This window comes from Protomyctophum bolini (genome assembly GCF_963924005.1).
Source record: "Protomyctophum bolini genome assembly, chromosome: 14".
NCBI lineage: Eukaryota > Metazoa > Chordata > Actinopteri > Myctophiformes > Myctophidae > Protomyctophum > Protomyctophum bolini.
The window spans coordinates 33266314-33287708 of record NC_137875.1 but is presented as its reverse complement, the minus strand read 5'-3'; the positions used below and the strand labels follow the sequence as shown (position 1 = coordinate 33287708).

Genomic DNA, 21395 nt, shown 5'->3' with positions numbered 1-21395 from the left:
TGACATTTGAAAAGGTCCTTGAATTAAAAAAAGGCTATTTATGACAACTGGAGAACTCTCCTCACAGCAGAGTAAAAATGGTGTTTTCAAAGGAGCACTGCTCCTGCATATTTAAATGCTAATGGCCCTCTGAATGCACAGGCTAATAGGATGATTCAGTCTGGAATAGTGCATAGTGCAGTATGTACTCAATCTTGGCATGCACAGTATAGTAGGTGTGGTTTCATTAGATCTTCCCTGTGTGCAATGTTCATTAGGTAATTTTGTTCATTCTAAAATGTGTTGAATCTGAGGCTTTCATAATGTCCAGATTTTGTTCATGAATCATGACAACTTGGAAATGGTATATTACACACACACACACACACACACACACACACACACACACACACACACGGCGGAAGATCTTCAGGGAAATCTATTTCTAGCGTCCTGGCATGTGTGGTATATTATTTTGTCAGTTATGACACAGATAAAGTTTAACAGCTTGTTTTACTGTCTTGCTGCTGTCTTGTGGCAGAGTTTGAGTAGCTGTCTTAGACAGGGCCTGTGGGACACAAGCTAGCATAGTCATGTAGTTAGGTGTCAGGTCCCTGGTTGATGTTGAACTGGAAGTGTGGTAACATAAAGCCAGCGAGCCTCAGCCTAGCAGAGTGTCAAAGCTCCTCTGGACTTTGACCTGGATGTGGAATGTCATCTCTCCAAAATCCACAGGCCCTAATCCACAGACTTTAATTGGTCCACTTGGTTCCATTTGTACACTAAGGATTTTATTTTAATGCCGTTTTTAAATTGTGTGTGTGGACGCAGGATGATTGGGGATGCCATTACATAGGCAGTTGGATTCTAGCTTGTTACCACATGTATGACATACATGTTAACAAAATCGAATGTATTTGAATGATGAACGTAGATTGTAGTTTCAGAATTCAGACCCTTTCTTTTTTAATGTCTCAACGTCTGTCTTAATTGTTTAAAAACAATCTACTTAGCATGGCTTTTGTATGTTTAACAGGCTCTTTTGCAGGCATAAATGCTGGCATGATTCCAAAAAGGGAATCTGGCATGGGTCCATGGAGCCAAGTGACTCCCTAACTGTTCTGTTGAGTGAAAGACTGCACTTCCCGTAGAGTAAGCTGAACTGCAAACACCAGCCTGCTACTACGACTACTATAACACGCACGCACGCGCGCGCGCACGGTCGCACACGCACGCACGCACGGCGCACGCACAGTCGCACACAGACAGGTGAAGAAATATAACTTAAGCCTTATGCTTATTCCTATTATAGGAAAAGCAACAGAAGTCACTACTTAAGTAATGGAAGTTGAAGCAAAATCACTGATGTAGTAGCATAGTAGTGGGATGACAAAGGCTTATCAAGCTTCTCTACGTTATGAAAATGTGTATTTCTAATGTTTGGCGTGCCTGAGGCTAAAGCTTTGATAATCTGCATGTGGGATACGTAGTGGGATGGTTGGCTTCTAAACTTGCCGGCATGTTCGCGCATAATTTTTATTTTTTGCCTATGCGGTGATGTGTGATTCCCAATCCTGAACAAATGATTTTTCCTTGTGGGTTAATGTTTCACCACCAGCGAGAAGCTGTACTACACTACCCCAGTGCTTCCTGCTCACTGTGAATACACACTGAGAGTTGATATGAGATTATATACATACAGACACGCACGCACACAATATATATATATATATATTTTGGCTAAATGCATAATGTATTATAATGCAAGTAATTGTTCCCCTCTAAAGCTAGCCCTTAAAGCTTTAAAACATTTTTTATGTCTTTATTATCTGTAACCTGGAATATTCGTCACTTCCAAATGTGTTCAGTTGCTGTCACAACAAATACAACATGAACTCGGCAAACATATTAACTGTAAACGGGGTTTTGCTACAAAGGCCACAGTAGATGCAGCTATAGCCCTGTGGGTTGTAGTTACTTAAGTTGCACCCTTTGACCTGATTGTGTTATTTTTTCTACAAACGTGGCCCGTGCCAGTAGCAGACAGGGAAGTCCATTAGTAAGATATGAGTGCTACACTACATGGGGGCTGCATTGGCAAAAAATCTGCTGAGTTGGCCTGTGCTCCAGCAACTGTTACAACACTGACCTGCTGCATCAAATCAAGATAGTTTGAATGTAACAAAAAAAAGGAAAAAGATGAGCGGTGCCCAACTGCTATGTACAGTAGGTATTAATTACTGTCCTTGTGCTTGCACTGCTGGTATTATTCATTTAGTGTAACACACATTTATTAGAAATCAGTTCAGTTGACTTTAATTTAATTTCTTGAAGGACTGAGCTTTGAGGCCGTTTTTCTTTTAAGGACTCTTCTACATTACATATCTTTTTTTATTCTCTTTCTATTTTTTTATTCACCCACCAGTGTTTATTTTCCTCTGGGTTTTTCTTTTACCTCATCCTTGACCTTTCCTCCTTCCTCTCTTTCACACATGGATGAGCATGTGGCAAATAAAGGCTGCGGATCTTGATTGCAAAAGACGATGAGGGGGCAGACAAAATGATATTCTCTCTATTAATTAAATATCAGTTCGCTGCCTCGTCTGTCTGCCCTCACACCGTGTCTGTATACCTCCGTTTCTCTAATACTTTCATATTGTTGCTCACAGGTGGCAGAAGGTGCTAGCGGCTCTCAGCGCGCCATCTGTGTTCTTTGGTATTTGTTGAATACCTGCCCCTGTTGGCGGTCATTAAAGTAGTCCAGCATAATTAGCCTGACTTTCTCACATACATATTTATGGCAGCAGATATCTGTAGGCTCAACCACGTCGACCACAACCGTGTAGGCTACTAGTGCACACGCACGTGCACACGCACACATACAACCTGTGCTCTTCTTACACACACAAACGAACCATGCACATGCATAAATTGGTTCTTTTATCAGCGTGACTATTAATTCACTGACCAACTTGAGAAGAATCTAGCATAAGTACTGTCTCTCACGCAGATGCGCTTGTGACAGAACCTGGTTTGTTGAGCTCCTTTTCACCATTAGTCCAGCCTAGTCTCACGCTTTAGGCGTCACATTTCGCCCCTTGGATGGGAACGAACCTAGACATCCTTATGCTGACGAATGATAAATAATGTTACCGTTTTGTGTACGACATTGACTATGATGGAATAATGATATAACTGATTACCGCCGTGTTAGTATGTACAGTAACTTGGACGGCGCTGAGACAAAAGTGCGACCATCACAACACTCTGACGTGCCTCACGGATAAGGCTGTCAGTCACCATCATGACATTTTAGTTGACAATTAAAGGGATATTTCACTTTCAAATAAAATGAAGATTAAAAATATATATACAAAATAAATAAAAAAAGGTATTGGAAAAATCACGGCCCCCAAAAGCATTAGATTGTCCTCCTAAATTGTTTGTTTATTTTATTGTCTCCACCAGGCCGAAAATACAAATACAAATAGCGTAAATATACAATAATACTATGGCCAGGCCATGCATTTAATGTATTACTTTCAATTCAATTCCATCTTTTATAATATTCAGACAATTATGTAATGGGCTAATTGTGACAGTTGGTGGCGCCCTATACAGAATCACATGGTATACAAAAACATCTAAATTCAGATTTTACCCTCAACATCTTCAAGAAAAGGATTACCTGCAGTATTTGTAAGATGTAGTCTCTATTTACATTAGCATAAAAGCCAGTATAGCCTACTACTATTTCCGTACCTGCAATCATGCATGCTGGATTATAGGATCAAAAAATATGGTCGAATATTTATTTTTAAATGACTTTGTGAAGTTGCCCGAACGGCCAAGGCTCCAAGAACAGTCAGAAATGTTCGTTAAGGGCTTTTATTTTCCCCAAACTCCTCCACCAACCTCCAGACAGTTTTCTTCAGTGCAATTCACATACACAAACTAAATACTGGCCAACAATAGACCAACAGAACAAATACTTAGGCAAACACAATTGAACAAAATCACATAGGATGAGAACTCTCTTCAGGTTAAACCTTGGTCACCCAAGGCCCTGTAGCTCTCCCTCAGGACTGTTACCCGTGTTAAAGCCCACAACCAACTAACCCACTTGTCCCTGCAGCCTCCCTTAAATAGGGGTGGATCATACCACAGGACACAGAGCAATTAGCAACCTTTCTTCTCAATAAATACTTATAAATAAATACTGTCATAAATAATCCCTTGTATAAAAGTAACCTAAACATACTAAAGATGTGTTACCATTAAACAAATATAAATAAGCATGAACACTCAATGACAAATACTCAAAGCATAAGAAGTAACCCCCCCCTCCCCTGCATAGCACTTGGCCCCTTCCTAATCAAGGGCAATGCCACCAGCAGTGCAGGAGAGACAATTAGCAAACAATCAGTGAACACACAGTTTCCCATACACGTTACATACAAGTTTAAAACATTAGTCCTTGCATGTTATAGAAAGCAGTTTCAAGTGTCTTTGTATATAGGGCACGGGTTGCCCCGTGACATTTCCCCCCCCTTCAGAAGACGCCCCCTGTGGCGTCCTCAAAAGAAGGTCCGCTGTACAGTTCTGGCCCGTTCTGTAGACGACCCAGAGTTGGAAAACACAAATGAAAGTCACCATTCGTCTCCATGCCTCACCACTGGCCCCAGTGCTGCCGCCGCCCTGTCGCTGCCACCGGCCGGTTCTGCTGCTCTGCAGGCGCCATCGGCTGAACCCTGGTTGCCTCAGTGTCCACTGGAGCTGGGTGATTTGAGGGTTGACTCTGTTGAGCTGGGGGTTGACCATGTTGAGCTGGGGGTTGACCATGTTGAGCTGGTGCTCCTGCTTCTCCTCGATCTGACCCCTCATGATCCACATGAAGGTCTCACACTGCCTGGCACTGCTGATAAACGCCGCCTCTTGGGAAATGGTTGTGTCCACCTTGGGCTGGAAGTCTTCCTCGATGACTCCCCCTGTGGCACCCTCTTCCTTTGAGGCTGTGGCTTGCTGCTGATGGTGGTTCTTGGGAGGCATCCTGACTGTTCACTTTTCCGCTGCCACCACATGTGAAGTTGCCCGAACGGCCAAGGCTCCAAGAACAGTCAGAAATGTTCGTTAAGGGCTTTTATTTTCCCCAAACTCCTCCACCAACCTCCAGACAGTTTTCTTCAGTGCAATTCACATACACAAACTAAATACTGGCCAACAATAGACCAACAGAACAAATACTTAGGCAAACACAATTGAACAAAATCACATAGGATGAGAACTCTCTTCAGGTTAAACCTTGGTCACCCAAGGCCCTGTAGCTCTCCCTCAGGACTGTTACCCGTGTTAAAGCCCACAACCAACTAACCCACTTGTCCCTGCAGCCTCCCTTAAATAGGGGTGGATCATACCACAGGACACAGAGCAATTAGCAACCTTTCTTCTCAATAAATACTTATAAATAAATACTGTCATAAATAATCCCTTGTATAAAAGTAACCTAAACATACTAAAGATGTGTTACCATTAAACAAATATAAATAAGCATGAACACTCAATGACAAATACTCAAAGCATAAGAAGTAACCCCCCCCTCCCCTGCATAGCACTTGGCCCCTTCCTAATCAAGGGCAATGCCACCAGCAGTGCAGGAGAGACAATTAGCAAACAATCAGTGAACACACAGTTTCCCATACACGTTACATACAAGTTTAAAACATTAGTCCTTGCATGTTATAGAAAGCAGTTTCAAGTGTCTTTGTATATAGGGCACGGGTTGCCCCGTGACAGACTTATTTGAGTTTAAAAGATTTGTATTCTTGGGGATGGGATTCTTTGTCAAGATCAATAGCAACCTTTTCCCAGAATATTGTATATCTAATCGCTAGTTTAGGCCAATTCTTGCCTTCACAACATTGCTGCCAATATTGGTGGTGATGGAATGATGGAATGTGACATAGCTCTGTTTACAAAATGCTGTACCCCCTCCAACTGCATATACTTTCCCCATACTTTCCCCAACAGTTTTTATTGTATTGTGACACTTGCTTTGGCAATGTAAACGTTTTTCTCATGCCAAAGAAAGCTCCATTGAATAGAATTGAGTGGTGACACAGACCAGCCGCTCCACAAATTTAAGACATCTTTAAGCAATCGCCTTTGTGATCTCTGAGTGCATATAGTTCTTCTGCAAGCTACTTTCCTTCTCAACTCCCAATCTTCAACATAGCAGGGCACAGTGAACCTGAAATATGGTTATACGCTGTGTGTGTAGACATAGACAACAAGATATTCATACCTGGATACATCACATTTTATTTCATGCTCTCATTTCTCTCTCACGCCAGTGTGCCAGTGAATACCCTTCCCCGTGCCAACGATGGCAACCGTGCCTAAGGTTGCTTACCCCTGACTGGTTTAGAGTTCACATTCTTGCCGGAACTCTCTCAAATGTACAGGAGCCGCAAAGAGAGTGGCGGCTCTCTTTAGCCTGATAGTTCACTCATAGACTGCAGTTGTTTGTTCGCTATTAATAATGTTCCTGTAACAACCGAACCATTTCCTAATGACAAATGTGACGTTTCCTCTTTTTGGAACTAATTTGGTACCGCTAGCGTCTTTCTTTCTCTGCCAAAAATTATGAATTAGAACCTCATAGTTGCTCAGCAGCAGGAGTGGAGTTTGCACTAGGAAATACGACTAATCAATTTAATTGATTATAAAAAAGCTTTTATTAAAAAGCCTCACATTGCAGTGATTGCAGCAATTTTTGCGCAACACTGTAGTACGACAAAGACTAATCAAGTTAGTTGATCATAAAAAAATCTATTACAATTGTTTTGTGATATATGACTTTTTTAAAATAAATTATAAACAGAATGTCTATTATTCGATTAATCCAAAATATCGATAGAATAATCGCTGAGAAAATTAACAATGGTTGCAGCCAAAGTGCACTGTACACTACTGTATACATTCCTAGACCATTACATTTTTTCCCTCTTAGGATAAGAAAAATAGGATGTTGCTGTGTGTGTGTGAGTGAGTGAGTGAGATTGCAACAGCATTCAGCTGCGTTTTCACAGCCCAGCTGAGACTGACAGATGGAATCACTTCACACGCAGACAGACAGACAGACAGACAGACAGGCAGGATACAGGAAACCGGGGCGTGTTGAGTAGTCCTGGTGCTGCAGTGGTGGGTTCCTCCTATTAATCTAGGTCAGTGGCGTTCAGCTCACAGCTGGTGGGCCTCAGGGCTGGGTCTGGCCTCTGCTTCACCCGGGCGATCCCAGAACACCAATGGTCTAAGTCACAGGTTTTCAAAGAGGAGGGCCGAAGGGAACGGAGAGGAAATTATATACAGTGTATATAGTGTTTTGTTCAGTAACAGGAGCGTCCCCTGTCTTCTCCAGCTCTTTCAGTCCACAGAATATGCATTTTCAGGTCGGAATGCAAATTTAAAGTGTAAAATGTACATTGGCAACCAACTTGAAAATGTATTTTCTGTTTGTTAAAGAGCTGGAGAGACTGGGAGACCCCTAAGCAAACATAAACTTTAAACATATGATGTCACACCTTTTGCAATGTCATAAGTCACTATTTCAAACGAGGAATATCATTTGGTGTTTAATTGAAATTATTTAGAGATGTTGTCTAGCATTATCTGGAGAAAATAACAAAATGTGTCCAATTACTAAATTAACTATAGGTATATGTCATACAATACTATATACAATACATTCACTATCATAGCAAGAAGGGTTGGGAAGTGTTATTATGTTCTGATACACCAATCTTCTCATTCAATACTCTCAATACTTCTCATTTCCAGAAGCTCCACAGCTTACTGTAAGCATCCTAAATGTACTTCTAAACTGGGACCAGGGCATCCTCAGTCTTCAATCATCCACTAGTTTGATTGAAGACACCTTTTTAAAGAGTTTGGCCCTTTTCCAGCATTATCATTTCTTCACTGCATGTTCTATTTTGTCGAAGTAAGGATTTAAAGTGCCATCTCCCCAAGAACTAAAAGATAATTGCCGTTTATCGTCCTGGCTCGTTCCTTCGGGGTTTCAGTCTTGCTACAGATAATTTGTTTTAAACATTTCCCTCGATAAGGTGTATGGGACTACTGAGGATGATGTTGATTATTAATGCTTGGATTGGCGTTATCGGAGTAAACCTTTCTGTTGGTCCCTGTGTTGGGTGAATGTTGAGCAAGCCTTGTTCTTAATGATCCGTTTGCTGGGGATGAAGAGGTGCTAAATAGCTGCGAATTAAAGGGTGAGGTGATGGTGACAGCTATAGACAGCAGTTTCACACTGGCAGTGTGAAAAAGGCCTATCATTAGAACTGCATGGGGCGGTCTAGGTGGTCCAGGGGTAAAAGGTCCTGGCCTGGATTCTTCAACAAACATAATTGACTGTGTTCACGGGAGGGAAGCCCGGGCTGAGTGGGCATTTTGTCTCACTGCACTCCTACAAGTTGGCCAGGAAACCTGCTCAGCAAGGGCGCAGAACTCTGAAGACCAACATGTCTCTCTGCATCCTCCCAGTGAAAATCTGGTGAAAAGGACCGCGAGCAAGCGATGTCTTGTTTATCAAGGGATGATGCGTGGATGTCAATACCATCCCTAAAGACCTCGACAGAGTGGCCTGACATCGGCATTGATAAGTGTCGATAAGCGTCGGTGTGTCTCTGTTGTGTGCAGTGTGTGCAGTCAGTGTGTAGAATGGTGGTGCGGTCACTTGCCATTGTTCACCCGACAGAACGAGCTCAGCCACTGGGGGGGGGTTAGAGCACTCTGGTTCACTGTTTACCCTTGTTCTGCCCGAGCGACTAGCTCTGTCAACTCAATACTGTATATGGAACTGCATGCTGCCACACAACTGTACAGCTTGTGCGTACAGTAACTGAACTGACAGCAGCAGTACTTTAAAGTATAGTGACTGAAGCCGTCTCAGCATCTCATTACAGACAGAGATGACAAGGGGACTTAAACAGTCATGATCTGTCTCTCTGGAAATGTCTTGCAGTACAGTGTATATTTCTAGACGTCTCTATCATGTACGGATTCAGAGCAAAGCCTTTTTGTTTATTTTAGTCAAGGCATTATAAACTAAAATTTAACCTACCGGGTTATGTAGAATACAACGAAAGCGATCATTTCCCCCTTAAGGCCTATTCATAGTCTGGATTTTCGGTGGTGAGTTGACCACCGCTCTGGTGGTGAGGTGACCACCGCTCCGGTGGTGAGGTGACCACCGCTCCGGTGGTGAGGTGACCACTGCTCCGGTGGTGAGGTGACCACCGCTCCGGTGGTGAGGTGACCACTGCTCCGGTGGTGAGGTGACCACCGCTCCGGTGGTGAGGTGACCACCGCTCCGGTGGTGAGCTGACCACCGCTCCGGTGGTGAGGTGACCACCAGAGCTGTAATAACGTGGAGCGGTGGTGAGTAAAAACAGAGAGAAGGGCTGGGGAGAGCGGTGGTTTGCTCTGTGACGTCATGTTGTAGTTCGGTAGTCATCTCACCACCGAAAATATTAGACTATGAATAACGCTTTTGCGTACCGCTTGTTTTGACTGCATCTCATGACTCCCATCTCAGCGGCAATAATGCTACTCACGCAGGCACACACACCATCGACCGACAGTCTGTACGATGTGTAGAGATCGTGCCTGTTGCCTGGTGTTTCACACCTTTCACCTGACTGATCTGATAAGCCTGCAGGAGACTGGACAACAACGTTTGGTGTGTGGGCCACTGAAGACCAACCAGTGGGGTCCAATAGCAACATGAATACACCTGTGTGGTGGAAATTGAGAATTGTCATAGACTAGAAGTTCACGTGCCTTCCGTGCGCTCGCATCTAACGCTGCGTGTAAAAAAGAAATCACACCCGTGTGAACTGAGTGGTGCAACTCCCCTCTCTCCCCCCCCCCCCCCCCCCCCCCCTCTCCTCTCTCTCTCTCATTAGCAGGCAACAGTGCAGCACTAATACTATCTCTCTCTCTCTCTCTGTTTCTGGCACAACAGCGCCCCCACTGGTACTCATAGTCATATACTGGTGCTCATGGCCACATAGGTACATAGGTGAACACGGTCATGGCTGTTCCTTGGAGTGGTTGCACCACTCAAAAAAAGACGGAAAAAAACTGTAACCCAACCTTTTGCGGGAAATTGTGGGATTTCACCGCCGGCCAGTTCCTGTTGCAGTGCCGTTTTGAATCTCTGAATGTAGGCTGAACAGTACACTAGACTTTCTGGGCTCATTTATGATGTTATGCTGCGTCACGTTTAACAATATTAACGCTTCTGTTTGTGCAGGGTAGCCCCTCCCTGCTGTGTCTGTCCCCCATGCAGGGGCTGCTCTCTGTCCCTGCAGGGAGTAGGGACATGCATAAGAAAAGGTATCAGTGGCTGCACAGGCCAGGCCTTTTTCTTGACATCTAAAACACAGTAGACTCATGTTTCATGTGGGTGTGTGTGGTTGTGCGCGCTGTGCACGTATGTGTGCTTTACGAATTGATTCATATTTGTTTTTATCTATACAGATTTTAAATGAACGCTGTTTTGTAAATTACATCACATGTTCTTTTCTTTTTTAAGGGTTCTTTTTTTAAGTGTAACTGTGTGGGCCCGGAGGCATCTGTCCCATATAGCCACTATGCCATTGACAATTCCATGTCTATTAATCCATTTTCTTTCAGAAATCATGAGCGCTTATGTCTTTTGATTTAATTAAAATATGGTCTGCAGAGATTTGTTACTTAGAGAGGCCACAGTGAGTCTAGCTAGCCAGCCAACCGCGCGCAACAATGCCACCATTGCGCATTTCCCGGTATGACGAATGGGCGTTATTACAATATTGCGCATTAAACCAAGTCAGCATTTAGCGTTGCTGCAGTCCCATTATGTTATAGAGCAGAGCGAGCATCGGAGAGAAGAGAAGAGGGTAGAAGAAGAAAAGAGGGGAGGGGCCGAGGAGGGGAACACGGCTCGCCATGTAAAAGGGGAAGAGGGGAAAAGTAAACAAGGAAAATCTAAATGAAGCTCGTCTGCCAGAAGCTGACAGAATGGAGGAAGAATGAAGGGAACGGGAGGGCGAGAAGGGTGGACGCCGCGAGAAATTGTGAAGGAGGGGGGGTTGGTGAGCAAGATAAAGAGAGGCAGAAGGAGCAGAGCCATAATTGGCAGCAGCCAGTGTACTTAACGCAGTGGAGAGATATGGGGATATGAGAGAGGGAGAGGGAGGTGGGACGGAGGAAGGTGTAAATCAGCGGTCAGGGTGACAGTTTTACGTGCCCCTCAGAGGCCCCAACTATCCCATTAATGAGACAAGGGAAACCTTATCCACCTTCTTCTCTCTCTCCCCCTCTCCTTTTTTCTTTCTGCCATCGTGCACTTTCAGGGACATAAATCAATGACTTTTAAGTATTCACTCTTACACCAGTTGATTGATGGCAGCTGTACGATTTGTCTTCCTGGTGATTTGGAAACGTTTATAGTGTGAGGTGTAGTGTAAGATATCCGCGGTCTAAAGAAGTGCTTCGGTGATGCACAGTGACGCACTTAGTCAATGGTTTACTACATCTACCAAATGGCACACATACCCCACTTCCTACAAATCAGCGTGGTCCCTACAACTATACAAATCGGCTAGAGTAAACATCAGATGGTCTGCGTGTGTGTGTGTCTGTCTGTCTGTCTGTCTGTCGGTCTGTCTCTGTTCTTCCAGCTTACAGAGAGGTCATTGGGTTCATGGAGTTGAGCTGGGTCACTGAGGTCAAGTGATTCTGGAAGGTTTGGTTGATGATATAACTGGCTGATCTTCAGTGTGAAAAAATGTCCTCTGATGCGTTTGATGCTGGAGCTGTTCTGTCATTCTTTCGTCTCCTCAGTTTCCTTTAACCAAACCCACAGGCTTTCTGCTGTGGGTTCTCCTGGGACGTGGCTCCAATCAATATGACTCTCTCTCTCTCTCTCTCTCTCTCTCTCTCTCTCTCTCTCTCTCTATCTCTCTCTTTCTTTCTCTTCCTCTCATGTCTGAGTCAGTCCCATTGCCCACCTAAACAAGACCTCCTAGGTTGCCTGGCACTCAAACAGACTTTCCTTCACAAAAGGACGAAACGAACGTGAGACAGGAGAGGTAGCCTCCGTACCCAGGCTTTTCCTTTCGTTCGCATTCAGGAGAGGTAACACTAGATTAGTCATCAAAAGAAAATAAGTCTCTCTCTCTAAACCCTTCTCTCTGTGTTGTTGTGGAAGATCTTTCTGTACAGGACGTCAAACTGAGATGTAATACCCACATTCATTTTGTGTATATATATGATACCCGTACAATGCAGTATATGAGTATAAAGTAGTAGCAGTAGTAGGACGTGTGCTGCGTTATGCCTCTCAGTCAGTCTGTGCAGGCTGTCTTTTGATTTAAAACAGCAGAAATGCTGACAGAGTTGCAGAGTGTGTGAGCCCCGGCAGAGGGCTGTGGTAGGATTCATTTTGCTATAGAGTTCCAGATGGTTCCTTAACCACCACTTTATCTCCGTGCACAGCTGCGTCTGCTTCCACAAGCGTTCCCATGCCCCTGACGTTGAGCGCCTCTCAACTCTCAGGCTGAATACCAACAGCATGAACAACGCTTCTACCATAAAAAAACACTCCATTGTGTTGCTGTCACCTGTAATATTCACTTCTAAAAGAAAATGTCAGCCTTAAAAAAAGCCCTGAAGAGTTCTGTTACAGAATGAGAACTGCTGTGGCCCCCACGGCATGCTTTTGATTTACTAAGTGCATTTATTTAAATTAATCATCCTAAAAATCTTTAATTGCTAAATGATATCATGCTGTGTGATGACGTGAGTCTAAAACAGTTTGTATTGCACAACTGGAAGCATACTGAATGTCAATGTTGAAGTGAAAACAGTGCAGTACATCTAATTATAGTTTCTCAAAACTGCCGTCTATGCAGTATTTTGTATATATGTCTCTTGTGTTTTCTGCACCTGCCATCATTTCTTATTTCCAGGTAGTGCTTGCGAATGAACTTCAGATTTGGTATCTGACTTTGTTGTTACCACTGAGCACAGCTCGGAGGGATGGGCACAAGAGAAACTATTAGCAAGGCGGAGATCTGAGTGATAACATTCACAAACTCATCAAGGAACGTGTGTGTGTGGCGCGCGCAGTGTGTGTGTGTGTGTGTGTGTGTGTGTGTGTGTGTGTGTGTGTGTGTGTGTGTGTGTGGTGCGCAGTGTGTGTGTGTGTGGCGCAGTGTGTGTGTGGAATACCCACATTTATAAGTATGACTGAAGGGCCTTTCCGTGTGGAGTTTGCATGTTCTCCCTGTGTACCGGCGTAGGGTAGTACTAGTTAGTAAGTACCTTCACAAAACACATGCAGTAAAATCCTGGTCTCTATACTGCCTCCCGGGGCACCTGGTGGAGTAACTGGTTGGAATAACGTGTTCCTTCCACACACTACATCCTCCAACCAGGAGTGAAAAGAACGCTCATGTTTGGACGCTCATGCATTGAAGGAAGCATGAGGTCAGTCCGTTGCTCTCCCCAGGTTGGTGGAGGTAGTATAGAGCCCAGGATTGATTAGACAATTGACACTGGTTGAAAGAATGGGTTACACAATCGTGGGATAAAAATTAAGTATACGTATTAGAATTTAGAACCAGACATTTCAGACTCATGATTTGGGTCAGACATTTGAGCTCAAAGTCCTGGGCACTTGTTTTTGTTTCCATTTTGGTCCTGTGTATTGAAGTAATCAACACAAATCGATATAAAACACTATAAAAAGAAAAACTGTAGGCGGTGAATGCCATCACCTTTCTATGGGAAAAGTGAGTTTACCTCCCCTGTAGGCCTCCTGAAAGATCTTTTCAGTCCTGTTCTGAGGGAAGCCAGTGATCCACATTTGTTAAGGGATGGTGTCGGAGCACTCCACGCTCTGCAGTAGAGAGAGAAGGTGCCCATGTTTGTTCTATAGGTGGGTGGTCGCTCCCTCTAGTTAGTATGTCACTCACTTTAGGTTAGGGTGGAGGGTTAGGGTCATTTCTTTCAGAGTGAAGGATAGGGAATCGGGATGATGGTTTTGATGTCCGCACAAAGATGTGTGTGTGTGTGTGTGTGTGTGTGTGTGTGTGATATAAAGTCAGTGGTCTCAGCTCTTCCACAGCAAGCTCTTCCTGTGTGCTCACACAGGAACATGTTGCTTGGCTTCTGTTTGTTGAACTAGACAATCCCTGAGGCTGTGTGTGTGTTGTGTGCCTACACATGTGTGGGTGTCAGTGAGCGTGTTCATATGGAACAGATTTGTGTGCACGTAGCATCAATGTGTGGTGCACACACACACACACACACACACACACACACACACACACACACACACACACACACACACACACACACACACACACACACACACACACACACACACACACACTACCTTTGATTGGACATCAAAACCAATTCTCATAATGCCATCTTTACTTAACCTGCTGGCCCAACATAACCTTTATCTCAAAAACCCTATGCCTAATGCCAAAACGAATTCTAAGTTTCAACCATAGTAAAACATGTATGCGTCGCTACACACACTTGTTCCTTGCCGAGGCTGTAGCTCTGGAAGTATATCTCGCAACCCAATTCCCCTCCAATTCTGTTTCGTTAAGTAACGGCACTTAAAGTAGCAGTCTGCTTGTGGTGTTGCTCTCTCAAGGTTGACTGTGCTTCCTGCATTGCTCTCCATTGAGTAAGTGCTCTGCTAGGACTTGCTGTTGACTTTATACTGTATACCTGCTGAGTGGAGCCCATTAGTTTTTTAGCCTTCCAAATAATGGAGTGGATCTCTTCATCAGCTGCATCATGTCATGTACCTGGAATTAATCCAACTGCTGTGTATTAGTGCATGTGTTTGTAGTATTTTAGTGGGTATTGTACCGCTAGTCCGCTACTAATTAGAAATGTAATGAAACAATCAGCTTCACTCAGCTTCAACAATCAGGCTCAGTTATATACTCCACAGTCATTGGGTCCATTGATATTCGTACACATTTTTACAATATTGTCAACAAAATGTAAAGGAAGACATTTTAGCATGTATATAAATTTCGACCCATTCTACACAAGATGTGGTGTAGGCTATAGATTCTGTCACTATTCCATTCGGCTGCCCTGGTGTCACACTCTAAAGGCTCATTCATACTACCGTACATGTAGTCTGGATTTTCGGTTGTGAGGTGACCACCGAACTACAACATGACGTCACGAGCCGCGGTGAAGAGCAAACCACCGCCCCAGCCCTTCTCTCTGTTTTTACTCACCACCGCTCAACGTTATTTCAGCTCCGGTGGTCACCTCACCACCGGAGCGGTGGTCACCTCACCGTCACCACCGAGCCTTGACCCGTCCACTCTAACATATAGCCAAACTAACTGGCTATAATACTATTGTTAGTTGTTACAGATGATACACAAAATATAGACAATACACAATACACAATATGTATATACACATACACAAACACATACCGTATGCGGTATATTACAACAATGATGGTCGTTCATGTGTTATTGGAAAATCCGAAATGCTTTCACATGGCAGTTTCACACTTACCTTCTCTCACCTGTAGTCTATTCATAGGTAAGAATAGACCCCCCCCCCACACACACACACACACACACACACACACACACACACACACACTGCTGTACCTTCAGTGTTATTTCCTGCTTTCCTTCCTGCTCAATTACCTCGCCTCTGACTCCCACGTGCTTGTCCTGTTTCTCTGCTGAACATGTCTTATCGTATAGCGCAGGACAGACAAAGCACACGCAACGATGCTGTTATGACAGGTTTTTTCCCCTGGTCAATTACTCACCCCACGAAGACCTGAATTCATGGAGAGTGTTTCGATTTTGTCGCCTTATCGAATATTGGACCAACTTCCTAATTGGCGCATCCTAATGTTGGGTCCTGGCCGATATGAACGGTGAGTTTGAAGTCGGTCGGTCCCATGCATTGCGGTCGGATCGTCTGTTCTGGACAACGGACCCCTAAATATATATATATATATATTTTAAACATATGTTTATTGATTTTTCTTTACAACATAGTATTTTCAAAGCAATTATTCACATATAAAAACACATTTAACTAGTTAAACAAACAAATGCACAATGTCCCATCACAGTTCCTTACCCCCACTCCACAGCTGACTACTCCAATTAACCACTATACATCCAAAGCCTCTTCAATATCACCTCGCTTAATGAAGTCCAAGAACTTCTCCCATCGGACCCCTAAATGTGGGTGTAATTGGTGGGATCGGTGGTTCCGACTCAAGGCCAGTTAACTACAAACACACAGATAATCCTAACAAGAGCAGTACTATATTTGAAACATTCACTTATAACCTGGACAGTAGAAGTCCTCCCTGGATTACACTGTGAGAGTTGTTTTGGAGGTTATAAATAATGTTCTGTATCATTTTGCCATGGCCTCCAAATTTGCTTAAATTAATCAATTATTGGAATACTGTATGATGAATTAATTACAGTCACACACTGGCCACACTGTATGAACATTATAAACACTAGATTGGGCATGGTGCCATATTTTACCTCCACCTGGGGGGCGCTGATAGCCGAGTGAAACCTGGAAAGCATCTGTGTCATTTTGTATTTTAGCTACTGTATATATCATCTCTTTTGGGTGGAAACTGTTATCAGGATTCAAAAGTAGCAGATCTACAAGCTCAAAACGAGTCACTTCGTACCGCGTTTCGAGCTTTTTGATCTGCTACTTCTGATACTTTTGTGTGACGCTGTAGTACGATTAAGTAAGGGCGTTAATTTACGTAAAAAAACCTCCACAGAAATGTAGAATATGACGATGAGAGGTTTCTGCCCGACAGTAACGACATAATTAGCAAACACACGTTTTTCAGAAAACCGTTAGGATTTTTTTGTCATTGCTTATTGTCACGGCTATTTTTGGGACATATTCCCCTCAGAATGGGGACGCTGGGATTCAAGTGGTTATAAATTATAATATAAGGAAGATCATGCAAAACGGAAGAGCTAGTACACTGTAAAGTCCGGAGTGTTAATTAGGATGGATGTATGGATTGATTGATGGGTGGCTTGGGGTTAAGTAGTAAACACTGCCTTTATCAAGACACAATGCAACTGAATGTGTGGTCCGATCGATGACATGGATCACAGGAGAATGGAACGGAGGCAGTGCATTTCATTCTCTCACGTGTTATTTCTTTACTTGCATTTTCCTTTACCATCTAGCCACGCCGTGGTGCGTTTATTTTGCTGATACAAACCCCCCTCATCTGCTCTGCTGACTGACTGACCCACATTCAACTCACTGTTACTGACTGTCCTTGGGGGGTGTGTGTGTGTGTGTGTGTGTGTGTGTGTGTGTGTGTACTACAGTACACTACACACATGCTTGTGTCGATTCTGTGTGGCCACACAGCACGTGTCTGCATATTTTGTCTGTTTACTGCATGTCATCTGGTGCGTATGCATGTGTTTATTTACATGCCTAGGTTTGTGAGTGTGCATGTGTGTGTGCGTGCGCTGTCTGTACTCTGTACACTATGTCTGCCTGCCTTGTCTCTCTGTTGTTGTCCGCCTCTCCCCAAAACGCATGCTGTCTCCGGTGAGACCTTCACAAGCTACAGCAATGAACACAAAACTAGATGCCCCTCTAGTGCCCCTCGGGGCACAGGTCTCTACCAGGGCAGGTCAGGTTGTGGCCTTCTGGTGACGCTATAATAGGCCAATGTGAATAGGGTGCCATTTCTTCTTACACCTTGGAGGGCGATTGGATGATTTGAGGCATTTTGTTCCAAAAATGTGTTTTGCAAAAATCCACCTGTTGGTGGCGCTATAACAGGCCAATGTGAAAAGGGTGGATATATTCCTCAGCCTAGTAGAAAAGTCTGTGAAAGTTTTCACGTGAATTGCACGCTGCGTTCATGGTTCTAGGGTTTTTGTGAAAAACGGGCCAATCCTGCAAACTTTGAAAGCCAATGTTAGCCAATCGGATGGAATATGATATATCGGACAGATCCGACTTGAAACCATGACTATAGAGATAGTGTGTAACGATTTGCGGGATTTCTGGACAGTAATATCCAAAAATTAATTTTTCAAAAGTCGGCCTCCTGGTGGCGCTATAACAGGCCGCTCTGGAAAATGTGGGGCAGAGGTTCATCGTTGGCATCCAGGGAGTGTGTGTGCAAAATTTGGCATCGACTGGGTTAACGGTGCCGGAGATTAGCTGTACACAGACGGACACACACGGATATACACACACACACACACACACACACACACACACACACACACACACACACACACACAGACGGAGTGCAAATCATACTCTCTCCCCGTGCCTTCGGCCTGGTGGAGTCAACAATGCTGCGGCCTCTCATTAACACCGTTTGTCTTGTTGTGATGTGTTCGATCTGCGTGGGAGATTTCAAGAGCCCATCTACAAATCCCAGAGGAATTGAATGTGTGCTCTTATCATCTCTGAGACGAGTCTCCCTCTAGTGGAGGCCGCTCTCTCTGCAAGGCCTGTGCACTTCTTGTGGTTCCACGAGGGAATTCGGTGGCTCTCAACTCCGTTACCCAGGGGGCCCAATGTGCTGCTCGTTTTCATTCTAACCATGTAATTACTGGACATGGGATCCCAGACGAACACAATTAACTAACAAACCAGTTTTTGAATAAGAGAATGAACCATTCCAGAGTATGGTAATCTCTTTTTGCACAGAGAAACATTTATCTATGTTCTCTGAAGGTGAACAATGAAGAGCGTCTTAACAACATGTGTGCAGGGACCACCAGTAATTTGGGAAATGACAGATTTGAACAGGTGTTGTGACATCTATTCAGCTATACCCATTCAGGTAGAGAGGCAGTGTTGCCATGTCTGGTTATTATTACTTTGGCCATGTTTTCCGGCAAATTAGCTTTATTGGTAGTTGCGAGTTGCATTTGAGTTTTGTGCTTGTTTGGGATTTTTGTCCTAATGTTGTTTAAACCAGTGGCGCTGGTGTATTTGTCCGCAGAAACCCCATCTGAAAATATTTTATGTTTGAAAAATATAAAAGTAATAGAAGGTCCTCGGTTTACGTCCCTGTGTCTATGAGCACGATACCTCTGAGCAGCCATCAGTTTGATGAAGCTGATGGCTTGATTGTTAAATAAAGGTCTCACACAAGAACACACAAGAATCAGTGTCAAATTTGAATGAAAAAACAAAACAAAAACAAGAAAACACCAAAACGGCACAAGGCAGTTAATGTATGTAATAATATTAGGAACAATATCAATCCTCTTACTACAACGATATCCTGTGTGCTTTTAATTTCCTAGGTGTGAAACATTACTAAAGCCAGCCCTGTAGGGCCCTGTGGATCAGCCAGCTGGTTGTATCTTCATCTGGACTGGTGACTTCAAAGGGGGAGGAGAGGAACCTGTCATTCCGTGCCACGATGGCTCTGCCCGACAAGCACAAAGTCAAGCGCCAGCGACTGGACAGGATCTGTGAAGGTAAGACGTGCCCTGTCAGCGTCCTCTCTCACATCTGCTCTTCTACGTTCCCGTGCGTGCGTGCGTGCATGTGTGCGTGCACATACAGTACCTGTGTCAATCTTGCGCGGCACAAACATACTGTAAATAGGTTGCATTGCAGTTAATCCTGATGATAACTCCCAGGGTCACACGACTTGTTAAATCACAGCACACACACATCAGTGTGTTTGGCCAAGAATCATAACACTTAACTTTCAGCTTACGATCACTCACTCAGGCCCCACACACACACACACACACACACACACACACACACACACACACACACACACACACATGCGCGAATGGCTTAAATCACAGAAATAATTCCCGGTGGCTGCTCACACTTGTCGAAGGCTCACCAAGAGTTGCCGCCGGTGGCTCACACTCATCCTCTTACACACAAACACACCATGACTTCCAGCCCATTATGTGCTGCCTCTTTTCAGACCCGTACACGCACACAGTGCAAGAAGTTGATCATTGCACCACACATGAGCTTTTATCGTTAGGAGTGTCTCAGTCTATTGTCACGAGGTGTCACCCAACACAAGGCAGCACTTAAGCTGTCTAGACCCCTGCGGAAGCCACAATGAAAAGCCAGTGGGAGATGTTCCATACTGTTGATTTTGTGTGTGTGTGTGTGTGTGTGCGTGCGTGCGTGCGTGCGTGCGTGCGTGCGTACGTGCGTACGTGCGTGCGCAACTGTGCACGCTTGTGTGAAAGAGAGCCTAGATCTGTGAGAGTCCAAGCTATTGCTTTGATGGCGATGTCTGAGACAAAGAGCTTGCGAGCACAGTAGGGAAGGCAGGATACGAGGAAGGCTGGCAGGGACAGAGAGATGGTGAGAGAGTTCTGGAGATGTTTGGGGGCTGTGTGAGGGGTTCAGAGATGTTTGGGGGCTGTGTGAGGGGTTTGATGTTTCCATATTTTGCCGCAGAGACGAAGCAGGGAGTTTATAATGAAGTGAAGTACTACTCTCGCAGTGCTGGAATTGATTAGTGCCTTTGACTCTGTGTGTCTGTGTCTGTCTGTGTGCGAGAGGGAGAGAGGGACTGGATGAAACGGATTTTATTTTCCATCTTTTACGCGTGCGTGTGTGCGTGCGACTACGAACCCCAGTATTCTCACCCCTTGCTCTTCTACGCATCACAAGCACACTTCTTAAAACCTTCATTTATGGAGTTTTGTATCCTGTGACGTTATTTTATTTTGTCCCGTTTTAATCAGCCGTTCCTTGTGTCGTTTCTATGTGTTTAAAATGATAATTGCACTTTTACGTACAGTACGGTCTTCTCTTCCCCACACATCATCAACATTCTGCTCCGTCCTGCCAGGGGTAATCCCATTGAGACCTATAGCTGCTCTCTTAAACGAAGCAGCGAACGCGTCACAGTCTCCCCTCGCATCCTATACACTGGAAATAAGAGCCACATGTGGCATCCTCCTAACCTCTCCAGACCACTAACCCCTCAAGACTGGGAAAGGCTTTTCCATCTGTTGTGTTTAGGCAGAGAGAGAGGTTATATGCCCTTATAGGGGCCAATGTACAGTAAGCTTTATCAGATCACATATTCTGGTCGGAACAATCTCTAAATATTTCTCTTACTTTTTCTAATTGACATTCTTCTCAAAGGCAGCTGATAAGATAATGAGGGACTTTTTGGTGACGTTAGTCACTACTAAAAAGAATCACACCTGTGTGAACTGAGTGGTGCAACTCCCCTCTCCCCGTGTGTGTGTGTGTGTGTGTGTGTGTGTGACTGTGTGGTGTGTGTGACTGTGTGACTGTTTGTG

At 44.2% G+C, this 21395-nt stretch overlaps 1 protein-coding gene across 2 annotated transcripts in view; it reads left to right on the top strand.

Annotated features, from left to right (window-relative positions):
- The window catches only part of LOC308328519 (C-terminal-binding protein 2-like), a 242381-nt gene that overhangs the window by 159715 nt on the left and 61271 nt on the right, over nucleotides 1-21395 (top strand). Inside the window, exon 2 of one of the 2 annotated variants that reach the window (XM_080782397.1) lies at nucleotides 19401-19577. The exons of the other annotated variant lie outside the window; for it this stretch is intronic. Coding sequence (XP_080638523.1) covers nucleotides 19520-19577 — 58 coding nt within the window. The 5' untranslated portion in view covers nucleotides 19401-19519. The remainder of the gene's footprint in view (nucleotides 1-19400; nucleotides 19578-21395) is intronic. 2 annotated transcript variants of the gene reach the window in all.